Genomic DNA, 15,140 nt, shown 5'->3' with positions numbered 1-15,140 from the left:
GGTGTGTGTGTGTGGTGTGTGTGCACATGCATGTACACGCTCACATGCAGCTCAGTGAGTTCCCACCTTAGACTCCTCATTTCCGCCTCCTTCCCCATCCTGTCCCAAGCCCTTCCTGCCGGTTTCTTCTACTCCGGAATTCTTCTGACTGCCGAGATGGACTTCTGAGAAGCTACTGTTGGCACCCTCCTCTCCGCAGCCCAACTTGAACCCATCAGTAGATCACATTCTCTTCCTTCAGAGTACATTAGAATTCAACCATTTCTCAACTCTTTGGTGTCTCAGCTCCAAGCCCCTCCTACGATGACTTGGATTATTTGAGCATCTGCTTCCTCTAGCTCCCCATTGTGTCCCTTAACCCAGCATCCAGTGTCACTCATTTCAATGTCATCATATTTTCTCTCTAACCCCTGTCCCTCTGTAGTCTACATCATCACTCAGGGTAAACACAAAATCCTCTAGAATGGCTGTCCATCGTTCAAGCCTACCTCCGACCACAGCAGCCTTCATTCTCCTTTCCAGCAAGCCCAGCACGCTGTGACTGCAATCACTCTGTCTAAAAGCTCTTACACACAGAGATAGTTTGCAACCTCCTGTTCTTCAGTTGTTGCTCAAATGCCACTTTATCATATCAAAGAAAATATTACTCCAGAATTCCCCACAATATCCAGCCCCCTGTCTTTCCAGCCCCCCTGTCTTCTAGCCCCCCGTCTTCCAGCCCCCCATCTTTTATTGTCTTTGCCACTGTTGCCAACTGGCAGGTACACATTGCTACTACATAGCTTCATTACATAGTAACCTTGTGAGCTGACAGTGGTGTTCTTTCCCCTCTGTTAAGCCCCAGTTTCTGCAAGAAGATTTTAAAGAGGATTTTTCAATTAACTAGGTATAAATAAAGACATCCCAGAATCCATTTGTGGGACACAAGGGTTTCTGATAATCCTGCACACAGAAACTCTCCAAGTTCTAGGATAAAAGTATATTCTGGAGTCCAGAAGTGAATTTAAATCTAAGCTGACAACCTCAGTGATTTTTATAACCTTCTGGAAGGACATCAGCTAGGTTCCTGAAGAAAGAGTGAGTAGGTGCCATCTAGTGGTGACCAAGGAAACCCACTTTGTGCTACGCAAATTGTCATCAGTAAATTTTTATTAATTTAACTGAGAGTTTGACACAATTGTGTAATATATTATAAACATATTCAATCCTTCTGTGTCTCTTTTATCCCCCTCATACACCTAAAGACATTATTCTTCCCAACCGGTCCCTTGTACTTTTATGTCTTATTATCACATGAAGGTCCTGAACAGCTAGCTATCTTAGCTGCTATGCCTCGGGACTCCATCAACCACGCACTATCCAGAAGACGGTGTTTTATAGGACCGCCCCCCCCCCAGGTCTTATGGACTTCCCTCTCCCTTTCCATGATGTGCCCTAGGTCTTAGAGGGTGTGATACAGGGCCAAGCAGTCAACAGTTATTTATTGTCTGCAGTTTGACCAGTTATTCTACTCAAATTTACTAACAGGTGAAGATGTGGCCATAAGAGAGACCCTAGGAGCTTCTGATAGTGACAGTTAGCACAGTGGCAGGCCTTCAGGGGTGCATCGTCCACAGATTATACCAAACTGGAACATAGAGAGTTTTATTTTTTTATTTTTAAATTACTTTCTGCTTCTCCACTGTGTTTGGGGGATCAAACTCAGGGCCTTGCCCATGCTCAACATCCATACATCACTGAACTAGATAGTAACCACTTCTAATATTTAAAATTATTTATTCATTTATTTGAAATCTGATTTTTTTCTTTTTTCCTGTCCGTGGGCCTTATACTTACCTTCAAATGCTCACATTCCTGCAAGTCGAAAGGATAATGATATGAACGCCCCATCTTCTGGTACTGTAGGAAAAACAAAGTGATCTGTTCAGGACAGATGCCAAAGCTCTGTGGACCATCGCTGGGCGTTCGCCAACATCTAGAAGATGCACCTCTGAGCTAGCTTGGTATTTTGCAGAGAGAAGGACTGATTATCATATGGAGAACATAAAAAGGAGAGACTTTCTGTCTACTCACCTTGGCAGGAAAGACAGCAATTCTCCTAGGTTGTGATTGTCACTCTAGCATTTGGGAAGCAAGGTCATTTCACAACATTGGCGGCTTGAAGCAGAACTCCTTAGTCCCTTCAGGAGCTCTTGTTTCACTCCCCTTGCTGGGGAGGAGATGGGAACCGTCTGCCTCTCTGCTGATAGGAGATGGGGATGGTGGTCAGATAAGCAAGGGCAGGTGATGAGAGCCCCAGGAAGGAGGTGACCTCTGAGAGAAGACATTCAGATTAGTCCCCGTTCTTCCCCACAGGCCAGACCCTTGTCATTCAGCACTAGAAAGCAATTGTTGAAACGGTGGAATAAGACAAGGAAACTGACGTTATATAAGCATAAAGAATTATTTTCCAATTAAAACTGATTTTTAAACCCTCAAATAAGAGGTCAAAGCTTTAGTTCACCTTCATTCAGTGCATGGTTCCAGACAGAAGCCTCTGCCAGGGATCCGTTGACATAATTAAGACTCTGATTTCTTCTTTCTTCATATACAGCATGAACTTCTTCCTACACTTCAGTTGTTCCCGCTCCACTTCCCGTCCTTTCCCACATCTCTATCTCTGCATGTCCTAGCATTTTAAGTGCAGACTCATACCTCCTCCACAAAGCCTGTGTTAGCTTTATATTCTCAGTGGCTTCTCAAGGCAATGCTAAGGTGCTTGATAAAGAAGGACCACATTCTAAAACAACATTCCCATTGGTTTGGGCCAGTTTTATTAGATGAATCTTCAATGTCTCTGGGAAAAAAATGTAGAAAAGATGTCTATCCTTGACTCAATTATCCACTGGGCTCAGAATGTTCAGCCTTATTATTTGTTTGATGGAACATTTCTTCAGCTTGGAGAAATGAAAATATCTTCCAAAATTTGTTTAGTGTTACAACTATTGTAAAGTTTTGTTTTCACAGATATCTCCAGAAGTGGGTATCAAAACTGATGGTATAGCAGCTGGAAAGTGTTGGCATGCCCTTATAATTCCAGTGCTTAGGAGGCTGAGGCAGGAGTTTGAGCCCATCTGGGGCTACATAGCAAATTTTTGACGAGCTTGGACTATATAGCCAGACATTGTTTCAAAAAGGATGGAATGAAAACAAATTAAAAAAAAAAAACAAAAACAAAAAACCCCAAACAAAAAATCCAAACAACCAATCAAACAACTCTATTTTTATGTTATTTATATAGTTTTTTTTGAAAGAATTCTTTCTTCTACCTACATATTTTTTTGGCTGTAGGCAAATATTTTCGATGTAATACTTTGCCTATTTTTTTCTTGGCAAAACTTCTACATATACAAACTGATATGGTATTTTGAATAGTATGTTGCTAAATCTAAAATACTACATTTAAAAAGAGTCGAGCAAATACTGTTTTTAAATCTCCTGGCTCCTGAAGTTGTATTTGTACAACAGCCTTCCATCCTAAGGGGATTTTGATGTTAAAAGAGGAGATGCCGCTGGGCATGGTGGTACACACCTTTAATCCCAGCACTCAGGAGGCAGAGGCAGGTGGATTTCTGAGTTTGAGGCCACCCTGGTTTACAAAGTGAGTTCCAGGACAGCCAGGGCTACACAGAGAAACCCTGTCTCGAAAACAAAACAAAACAAAACAAAACAAAACAAAAAACAAAAGAGGAGATGCTCGTAGTCCAGTGTTAGTAGGGAGGCCTTGCCTGCACTCCAGATGTAAGGTTTTAATAGCAGAGTGCCATGTTTTTTGTTTGGTCTATCATTTAGGCAGCCACAATTATTTCTAAACATTTGTTAGGCTTGATGGTGCAGGGTCTTCTTATAGGACTTAACTGTTATGCGAAAATTAGCAAATTTGCCTTTTTTTTTTTTTAGAGCATCATCATTCTTACTAACTGCTGAGTTGTTTTGATAGTTGAGGAACAACATTGGTAATTTGATTTTTACTTAAATAAGGCATTGTTTTCTTGATATAATTCTGATATAAATGCATGCGTATCTCTATTTTTTTGTTTGTTTTAGAATATGCTGAGTTTCTACATTGCAAAGGAAAAAAATTTACAGATTTTGATGAAGTTCGACATGAGATTGAAGCAGAAACGGACCGTGTAACGGGAATGAATAAAGGCATCTCTTCTATACCCATTAACCTCCGAGTCTACTCTCCCCACGGTAAGGGCGACTCCCCAGTATAAATGATTCTCCTCAAGCCTTTTTTTATTTTTATTTTTTTAAAGACCAATTCATGTTCATCGCAGAGCATGCAAACAGTGTCCGAGTCCCGGGGATGTCTGTACCCTAATGCCTGCCATGCAGTTCAAAGAGCTCAGACTATCTAGAGAGAGACAGGAGGGGCTGACAACATTGTCATTGACTTGGGAATTGAAAAAGAATCCCTTTATCCTTACAAACTTTCAGAAATCAGAGATTGCAAGGTGGGCAACTGAAAACTTCTTTTTAAATTATTACTGTCTTCAGTCTGTGGCCAAAACGTTTAGAGGTGTGTGGCTGAGTCCTTCCCAGTTGCTCTCCCTGTAGTGCTTTTATATTTTTATTTATTTCATTCCCGAGGAACCAAGTGTGATTTTTATCCCTAGACTGTCTGCAGGAATTCCCATAAGGACTGGGTACCCACACAGAGGAGACAGTAGTCAGGTTGGGCTGGAGTCATCTTGCCATTGACTGCTTTACAGCTCACTTGTTCCTCTCAAAGCAACACAAATGGCCCACAGCTTCCACAGAGGCAAAGTGGCCAACCCTCTGCAAATAGCATGTGATGCCTTAGAAGGGATGGGCTATTGTTACCCTGGAAGGATTTTGTACCACTTGAAGGCGATGCACAAGCCTGGCAGACAGCATATGCATTTATTGTTCGGTGTTTTAATTATAGCTGCCTCGTTATGACAGCTAGGGTATGAAAGCTTTCTCAGCAAACTGGTAGGCATGTAAATCAATGCTGTTCAGATTATGTTAAGATGAACGTCTGGCTTAGCACAATCATGTAAAAATAGAGACAAATAGTGCACTCATTTTGTACTCAATGCTTTCCTTTCTCCACCCTTGTGATAGAGTCATTCACATATATAATATATAAAGCTGAGCTGAGTGGCAGATGACAGCCACCTGCAGTGTCTCTTAGACCACCTTGTGGGTGTCTTTTGGACTACGGGTATTGGTAAGACTCTCCCATTCTTTCCCACAGTGTTAAATCTAACGCTAATCGACCTACCCGGAATAACGAAAGTGCCCGTGGGAGACCAGCCACCAGATATTGAGTATCAGATCAGAGATATGATTATGCAGTTCATCACGAGGGAGAACTGTCTGATTTTGGCTGTCACACCAGCCAACACCGATCTTGCGAACTCGGATGCACTGAAGCTAGCCAAAGAAGTTGATCCTCAAGGTGAGTATGTGTGACTATTCCCAACAGAAAGAATCACTGCAAGAATCCAAGAGTTTTGGTCATATGTCCAGGTGGCCCAGATTCTCATGGCTTGATTTCTGCAAGGTCAATGTTGGTATATGTCTTATATTTTGGACTCTGGTAGAAGAATAACTAGGAAAACAGTCAAACACTACATAATTAAAAATAACATTAAGTGAAAGCCAGAAACATAGACACTGTCAAACCTCATGGAATGTTTAGTTTTAAAGGTTAATAAAATAAACTCTGCAACAGAAGGATTATGCTTACTTAGTTATTGTAGGAGTTTATCAGATGTTACAATGAGAACACTTTCTATTGTCTTTTGTTTACTGTTCATTGAAAGCACAAAATGTAAACAACAACAAAACAGATAACAGGTTATTTAGTTGCATTTGTTTGACATATATCTTAACATCAGGAACTTTTTTTCTTGTTATTTGTAGATCAGAATCCAGAACAGCCTCTTCCTTATGCTGCTGTTTTAATTTTTCCCTTCTCTGCCATGAGAAATGACCATCTTCAAAGACCCCAGTTGCACACCCTGGTGTGTGTGTGTGTGTGTGTGTGTGTGTATAAAGTAATGAAAGATTCTCAGAGATGTGCTCTTTCAACATGGAGATATGTGGTCCTCAATCCTAGGACTTTCAAGTTTTGGTCTGGTTAATCCTCCCCTTTTACTTACTGTCTTTGTTTTTAATTCTTACTGTGTCTTCTCTCCTCTGAACTGTTCTTCTTCTAACATTCACCCTTAGGTCTTTTTGTGCTTCATACTTGCATGATTAATTCAATTAGATCTTCTCCTCTAATTAATTTTTCATTTATGATATTTCTGAGGTTCCAAGAGCATCTTCTTATTTTATGCATGTTATTTTTATGTTTTACAAATAGCAGATTGCTCTTGCTTTCACTTATGTAATGATTACGGATTTTAATTAGAACCTTTTCAGATTCTTCTTTTATGATGCATTGTTTTCTGGTGGCCTTTGTCTCGGATGCTAGAGGCCTTTGTCAAATATGTGATGACTTTCTGCCTCCTGTTCCTTGCTAAGGGCGAAATACTGAAGAGCTGATGCATGTACAGTATCGGGATCCATTGGTTAGAAGACTTTACATACAGCAACTGGGCTGTGACCTGATTACTTTTGTTAGTAGAATTTCCGAGCTGCTAGAATGGATATCCTCTCTTAATCTGGCCTACGGTAGACTATATACCCAATGTATTTGAATCCAAGGGCAAGAATGCACCAGTAGGATGGAAGGAAAGTAATTTTCATCACTAGGCATAATACATAGACTTTATTAATCTTTCTGATTTCACGTGACATTTCCTAAGGTCCAAGTTTGAAGACCACCTGATTCCGCTTCTTCTGAAAGCAATTGACCACTCTACCGAGTTTGAAGCAGGGTAGCTGTGCATTATAGAAGGTGGAGATAGGGTCTGGAGCTCTACCAGTGTCCTGTATGAACCACCTCTGCTATTTTCAACTCTGTCTATATCCCTGGTACTCCAAGGCTGGGGCTTTCCACAAGTTCTGAAATAACAATTGGTTTCTGTCTGGCTGGCTTTCCCCATCATCCTTGAGATGAAGGCTTAGAACAATGCTGGTGAAGGCTATCAATGCTCACATAAGGACCTACATCAGGACTTCCTCTGTAGTACCAGTGACCCAGGGATGTTATCTTGTAGATACAGACCACAATGTAGCTATTAAAATGATGCTTATACCATGCTGGTCCACAGCCATTTTGTCCCCAGGAGGCAAGGCTATGGTTGTGGAGTTAGGGCACAGATAGTCCTTCTACAGTTGATTGTAGTGTCATTAGTTCCCGAGAAATCCACATGTAATCAAACCAGACAAAGCTTCCTGCAGGAGTGGAGATGAAACCATACCTAGTCCCGACTCCGCCCTCATTCTACCTTGACCTTCAGCCCCTTGACATTTACTCTTTTCTGATATAGACTCTGTGTACAGGTGGTAGAGACTTGTGTTGTTCTTGCTGCCATCCTCATGACTCACACAAATCTAGTAAAGGAAAACACAATGACAAATTATATGTCCCCTGTGTTGTTGTTGTTGGGCTACATAGTCCATAAGTGTTTGTTAGGTTTAGTTAGGTTTTGGGTTTTAGGATTGTTTAGATTTGCTATTTTCCTGTTGATCTTCTTCTGTGTGGTGTTCTCTTATAGAAACGGTGGCATTCAAGTCTCCATTATTGTTGAATCATCTATTGCTTTTTTTTTTTTATGCTAGTCTCTCCCCAGGGAAGGGTTGTTATGTTTTTAGATGCATCTCTAATAGTAATTTCTTCTTAATCTTTTATCATCACATGATACCCTTGAGAAACTTCTATTTTGTTTCATATTTGTGACCTTCCAGTTCTCATGTGGCTGATGTTTGAGTGGCATATCCCCTCCATTCTTTACATTCAACTGTTTTAGTCATTTTGAAACCAAATATGTCTATTGTAGACAGTATGCAGTTGGATATTTGATTTTTTAAAACAAACATAGCTTCTTAATACCTTGAACACACTATATTAGTCAGGGTCTGTAGAGTCCCAAAACTTATGGAATGTTTCTGTAGATTAAGGGAAATTATTGGACAGGCTTACAGTCTGCAGCATAACTAACTCAACAATGACCATCTGTAAATGGGAAGTCCAAGGATCTGGTAGTTAGTTGCTCGGATCTGTGAGCTTAGGCATTTCAGCTGGTTTTCTGTATAAGCTAGAATCCTGAAGAAGTAGGATCCAACAGATGTGCTGCAAATAAGCACAAGCAGGCAGAGAATAAAACCTTCCTTCTTCGACTGTCTGATTTCTTCAGGAATAATTTCTATTAACTGGTTATTTTCACTTATATGAGTCATAATTTCTTCACATATATTTTTAGTGTTGTTGAGTAGTGTGTTTCGGCAGATTCTGTCCATGTTCCCACTCATGCTCCTCCCCCAACCCAAGATTTTTTTCTTTTTTTATCGCTGTTGTTACTTGCTTGGTTAGCACTTTTCCTGAACCAACATTCTCTGCTGTATGCAGTCTTGCTCAGTTCCCTTCACAGATGGCTAATGACTCTACAGCAAGTTCTTTGCATCAGAGTCAACAGTTCTCCCAACGTTTACCAGAGCCTCATTGTATATGGCACTAATGCTCCAAGTTTACAGCTTCACCTTCGCATTGACTTTCTGCTAATACAGAGCCCAAGTAGATGAAAACTTAGGGATCTCCTATGCCGGTTCTGATTATGCTTATGGATAAACATTTAAAGGCCTTTGTGAATTTCTCATTCCAAAGCTTTCTTTCTTTTGTCTTTTTCCGCTTAGCTGTTTCTTTGTCACATTTGTTCTCACTGCCCGAAGCAGCTAGAGTTTTAAATAATTGCCACTGATTGTTTTTGACAAATACTCCCTGGGGTAGAGGTCTTTCACACCAAGTATGCTCTCAGTCAGGTTAAATAAGGGAGAGCTACAGGGAGGGCAGCTTTTAGGGAATTGTTCTACAGGTTAAATAATAACAATTGTTTTACAGATTATATTTTTGGTACTCCCCAGGCCCATCTGCTTTGTCCAGACTCACCAGGAAGCCAGTTTTTACCCTGGTGGCAGACATTGGATGAGGATGAATAGAGGTCAGGGAGCTGGAGAGAGCAGCAGGACAGGTCCATATACCACCCAGCCTGTTGTTTTTATTGAGATTAATCTGTTTTTCTGGGATGAATGCCCTTCAGATCATTGCAAGCCTGTCTTTAATTATGCAATTTTGAAAAAGTTGATTTTGGCATTTTTGGCCATGTCCTTACTCAGTGCTTCAGGGAAAATGGCCTTTTCAAAGGTATTTACTCCAGCATTCCCACAGACATCCTTCACACTGCACAATTGCTGTAGCCAGCAGCTTTCCATGCGAACGCCTCTGAGTTACATGGTGAGGACAGTCTAGCTGTGACATCTGTTCCCGTTGGCCCTCAGGGTTGATTTGCCTGGTCTCTCCTCAGCATGCCACATATATCTTTTCTAAAAATTTTCCCTTGGCTAACTAAAAATGTTGACCTATTTAGACCTCAAGGGACCATTCTTTATTCAAGTGTATACGAACTAAAATTATATTCACCAAGACACCAAATTATACAGGTTCTTTTTTTTTTTTTTTTTTTTGAGATGTAGTCTATTTTAGAAGCTCTACTTTATACTAAATTAAGAATACTTGACATAGAGAAGCCATTTTCATTAAAGTATGACTGAAGGATATTCAAATATATATTTGGTTGGAAAGTTTATATTGAAAAGTTAATTATAAATTATGTGCATTATTCTGTTTAAAGCAGACACATTTGGAGAAGAAACAGGCTAAGTAGTATGCATATTTCGGGTGTTACTAAGGATCTTGAGACAAGCTTGGGTTTGGGATAGGGCGATAATGGCAATGATTTATATCCTTATAGACAAAGACACAGAGACACAGAGACACAGAGAGGCAGGGAAGAAGGTCATGGGAATGGGGATTGAGTTATGGTTGACACAAGCAGGAGAACAACTGATGCCAAGATGAGTTGGAAGAGTCAAGGAAAGATCCTTCCCTTGTTGTAGTAAATAGTTAATCTCAACCGGGGGTTTCCTACCTGACCTTTGATCGTCTAGTTCTCAAATAAAGGACACAAAATGCCTATATTAATAATAAACTTTTAAAGCACTGGAGCTGGGCAGATATTTCCAGGAAACAGATATTGTGTCTATTTCCTTGCCAATATGACGTGCCATGTTCTGCCTGAGCTGCTCTTACTCTGACTAGCCAGCCTTCATGGCCAACTCTCATCAGTGATTCCTTACCACATTGCTATCTTCTCTTCTCTCCACTTTCTCACTCCTCCCCTCGTGTGGTCCTGCCTCAGACTCCCAAGCCGGGGAATCAAAACCCTGCCTATCTCTCTTCTGCCCAGCTATAGGCTGTAGGCATCTTTATTCAACCAATAGTTTTAAATTAAGGAGCAAGGTCATGTAGCATTACTTGGTGTACATGAAGATCTCCTCATCCCCGGGGGCAACTGACTTTAGGGCCAGTGTTTAGCATCACAATCCATAACAACTGAGCAAATTTAGCATCCCCCAGAGACTGTGGAGGGAATGTGCATTTACTGGCATCTTGACTTATCACTTAAGTTTTCCAGAATTTCGGGACAACAAATTCCTGTCGTTTTAAGTCACCAGTTTGTTACAACAGGCCTAACAGATGGATTCAGGTAATATCTAGAGTCTTGAGCTTTCAGTTGCAATAATTTAGGGTGCAAATGTATTTAGAAAAAAGAGGAGAGCCAGAGAAGGAGCCTGAAAGACCTCTAGTGACAGGAGAGAAATAGAAGTCATGGAGAAGTGACAGAGAACCTAGTAGGCACTGTATTCTAGAAGCTAAGACAAAGAGATCTTTAAGAAGGAGAATGTTAGCCGGTCAGTGGTGGCACATGCCTTTAATCCCAGCACTTGGAAGGCAGAGGCAGGTGGATCTCTGAGTTTGAGGGCAGCTTGGTCTACAGAGTGAGTTCCAGGACAGCCAGGGCTACACAGAGAAATCCTGTCTCAAAAAAATCAAATCAAATCAAAAGGAGAATGTTATCGGTTTTGCCAAAACCTATAGCAAGGTTAAGAAGAGTGACAGTGTAGATATATGTCAATCAGGTCTACAGCTCAGAACCTGTGAAAAAGCACAATGACAGAGTCAGAAGGAGCACAGGGGTGCTGGTGGCTGTACAGTAGTGACATTCTTTATGAAATAATGAGCTAGTCTACATCCACCCAAAGACATAAACAGGAGGGTACCGTATTTCTTTGCTTTTCTTCTTTAGCCAAGTCTTCACAGTCTATTTTCAATCTTGGATCAAAGTTGTTTAGAAATGTGGTGAAGCTGCTTCCGTGTGTGGGTGGCCTCCTTATCACTGCGTTCATTCCCATTGATAAGTTTAGATGGTCCAGTGGTAAACAGAAAGAAAGCAACATTGAGATGGCCTGATGTCATCACTACCTCTAATCTTGTGTACACAGCAGAACTTTAGGTTCTTCACTAATGGAGATGGGATGAGAGAGTTGGCCATTGAATTTGGCGCTTAAAAGTCCTTGGTGGTATTAACAAGGTAGCTGTGGTAAGGAAACATTCAAAGAATGTTGAACATGAGGAAATAGAGACAAGAACTATAGTTAACATTTTTAAGTTTCACCAAGGACAAAAGGAAGATTTCAGCGGCAATGGTTGTGAAAGATTAACAGGACATTTTTAAAGATCAGCAATGTCACAACTTCCTTGTGTATTGATGATGGGAATAGTCGACAAAAGAGACGATGATGAGTTAAATGCAGAGAAGATAAAGAGAAGATAAATAGACCAGGTAGAAAACTGACTTAAGGGAGTGGGGGTGAGGTAGGTCCAGTAGTGTACCTGTGCAAGTCCTGGTTACAGGAGAAGATTGTATTGTTTTTCCATCTGAACAATATGAATGGTGAGATCTGGATGCAAACAACAGAGACCCAAAGATTGATTAGTAGGAAGATTTCTTTAAAAGCAACATTAAATTTATTTATGACGGCTCAAGGGCCACCTCTCCTGATAGGCTTTAATGGTTGTGTAATAGTGACGCAATGTTTACCCTTCGGCTCAGCGTATGTTCACAGTGGACATCTGGGCTTTATAGGTTCAGCTAGACCTTAAGTAGGGTAATTCATCATAACAGGCACTCACATTTTGTGGTGGGCCGTGATTTATGACTTGGACACAAGTTCATTACCCAGGGAGACTCTCACTGTGCCGTTTTATCTTTGGAGGACAGCAGTATTTTACCATTACCCATCAGGCCTGTCCTCCACAACAGAGGGCTGTTCAAAGGCCTTGCTGGGAGGTAGATGGGTCTGGAGGCTCCTTTCATGGTGATTTATTTCACAGCCAAATGAATTTTGTTTCTGAATCTGCCATAGCCACACATCTTCCTGGAGTGTAAAAATCAGCCCTGAAGAATGTTAGACCTCTGGTTGGCAGAGAGGGAGCCATTTTCCCTTGAGATAATTTGTGAATTGGGCAAGAATTGACCTCATTTAGCTACTTAGCAGGAGGCTAGGTTTTTTTCCTGTCTTCCTTCTTAATCTGGCAAAGCTGAAGTCCATAAGCCGAAATGGCCTTCAGCACTATTTAGCAGGTGTCCCCTCTGTTGTCTAATCAGAGAGAGCCTTGGAGTGCTAAGCTAAGAAAAAACTTCTGTATCTGGGACCTCAGTCAGCCCTCATGATAGAATGAGCAACAGATATAAGCAACAAATATAGGGATGTTCTAAGCAGAAAACCCATTTTTTTTATAGACACTGTGTTGTTTCTGCATCAGTTTCTTCCTCAGAATTGGATTCCCATCTTTACTGTGAGATTTTGCCCTAATTATATGATTATAGACATGAAGACAACATACATGTCAAACTTGACAGAGGAAAGCCCATAGGGCTTCAACCCTACACTAAGAACTACAGGCAACTAAAGAATTCTGAGAGTGGGAAAAACCATCTCGCCCTGGCAGGAGCGTACTAATTGGTTATCCAATAGCAAATGATCAGCCTTGACAGCAGACATAAAAATAACATCATATAGTCTGAGCAGGTTTATTAAGGAAACACACATATGAGTGTGTGCTTGCACACACACAGACATACACACACACACACACAGACACACATGCACATATGCACCACACACTACGACTACCACTACAAGCAATTAATGAAAAAAAGAGGTCATGAATTTGAAACAGAGCAAGGAGAGGTATATGGAAGGCTTTGAGGGGGAGACAAGGGAAAAGAGAAATAATCAGATTAAAACTTCAAAAAGGAAAAGAAAAAGAAAATTACTAAAACTTAAGTAATTATAATAAAATGAATATAATTAACACTGATATTAAATTAATAGGTATGAATATGTATTGCTTTTTAAGGAGAAATAATCTATGTAACATATTTTCGCTTTAAGAATTCACTTTTGAACTTATTTCTAACATGAATGCAAACTATAAAGTCTGATTTTTTTATTTTACAAATGAAGAAAGTGCTAAGAATATTGGTTTAAATCAAAAGATTTGTTGTTTTTGAAAAATTGTCTGTATCACGTCTGTCCAGTTACTCATCCTTTTATATTGAGCATTTACCAGGTTTGAGTAAGGCTTTGAAGGGAGCAGGTGTCTGTCTGCTCCATAGACATCAAGGGCCACAAACACATCAGGTCTTACATTCCCATGGGAACTTGCATAGGAAGTGGATGGGTTATATCATTGTTAGAATCCAAAGTCATACTCATGTGATATCTCAATGCATGCTACTACTTTACACTGCAACTACTTTATTTAACATGTTTTATTCATGTAATTTGGGTTTTATGCCTATACAACTCGGATAGACTTATTCAATATGATGCTATCAGTTAGTACATTCACAAAGAGGTAGATCATCTCCTACATAAACAGGCTTGCCCAAGATCAGTTAAGAACTCTCATCTCTGTCTTGGAAAAAAACAACTTAAAGGCCAGCAAGATAACTCATTGGGTGTTCCTCAAACCCAGGATGAAATGAGAGAGCCACCTCTCAAAAGCTGCCTCTGACCTTCCACTTGCATACTATGACACGCGTGCACGTGTGCACCCGTGTGCGCATGCACTCACACGCTCACATTCACAATAATGATTCATTTTTTTTGTCCTACCCACTTCTCTTTCTATCCATTGTAACATCTATCAGCTAATTCTATTTTTATGTACTATTGTGGAAGACTCATTACATATTTCCTTATCTTCTTTAAAACCAAATATTCTATTTTAGTAAGTCCTTCCTCATAAGGGCAATATTATTCAACTAGCCAATTTATTATGCTAGTTCATTTTTTCATTTCATTTTTCTTTCAATATTAAGTCCACTCTCCTTAACTGGGTATTCCTATGGACTTCCTATGCCTTGGACTTTTTCCAGCTCATCACATCTCTACAACTACTTCAATAATTAGCAACTTTCCTATTATGGAAGCCAATTTACTTCTTAATATCTTAATTGTTTTGGGAATAAGTCAAGGTTAAGACACAACAAAACGTGTAAGTTGGATATTATTTAGACCTGAAAGGATGTAATCTTCATTGTCCAGTTGACACACTTGAGAGGAGGGAGTCTCAGCTGAGGGGCTGCCTCCCACACATGGCCTCAGAAGTATCTGTGGGCAGTTCCTTCATTGCCAAGTAGTATAGGAAGGTCCAGCCCACTACAGGCGGTTCTGTATCTATTTAGGTAGACCAGGGCCAAAAAAAAGGGCAGGTCTCCTGGATCTGAGAGCCAGCCAGTAGGCAGTGTTCCTCCATGGTTCTCCTCCAAGCTCCTGCCTCGAGTTCTTTGCTGTGGCTTCTCTTGACGATGGTCTGTAAGCTGAAATAAACACTTTCCTCCCTAAATCACCTTTGATCAGTGTTTTATCAAAGCAGCAGAAAGCAAGCTAAGACATATCAGATAAAGTTTTCCTCAGGAAAAATAATTCAAATAATGATACATATTCTGTGCATATTTTATTTTTGCTTGGGGAAATAAAATGGCCATAATCATAAAACATGAATGAATATGTTTAGAGTGTGTGTGTGTGTGTGTGTGTGTGTGTGT

The 15,140-nt window shown here is 40.3% G+C and overlaps 1 protein-coding gene across 6 annotated transcripts in view; it reads left to right on the top strand.

Moving 5' to 3' along the window:
• Positions 1 to 15,140, top strand: part of Dnm3 (dynamin 3) — a 477,887-nt gene that overhangs the window by 130,162 nt on the left and 332,585 nt on the right. For all 6 annotated transcript variants that reach the window (XM_021198990.2, XM_029538405.1, XM_021198992.2 and 3 more), the window contains exons 3-4: positions 4,087 to 4,236; positions 5,267 to 5,470. In XM_021198990.2, the coding sequence (XP_021054649.1) occupies positions 4,087 to 4,236; positions 5,267 to 5,470 (354 nt within the window). The remainder of the gene's footprint in view (positions 1 to 4,086; positions 4,237 to 5,266; positions 5,471 to 15,140) is intronic.

Source organism: Mus pahari, chromosome 5, assembly GCF_900095145.1.
Source record: "Mus pahari chromosome 5, PAHARI_EIJ_v1.1, whole genome shotgun sequence".
Lineage (NCBI taxonomy): Eukaryota > Metazoa > Chordata > Mammalia > Rodentia > Muridae > Mus > Mus pahari.
This window is presented reverse-complemented; position numbering and strand designations above follow the sequence as displayed.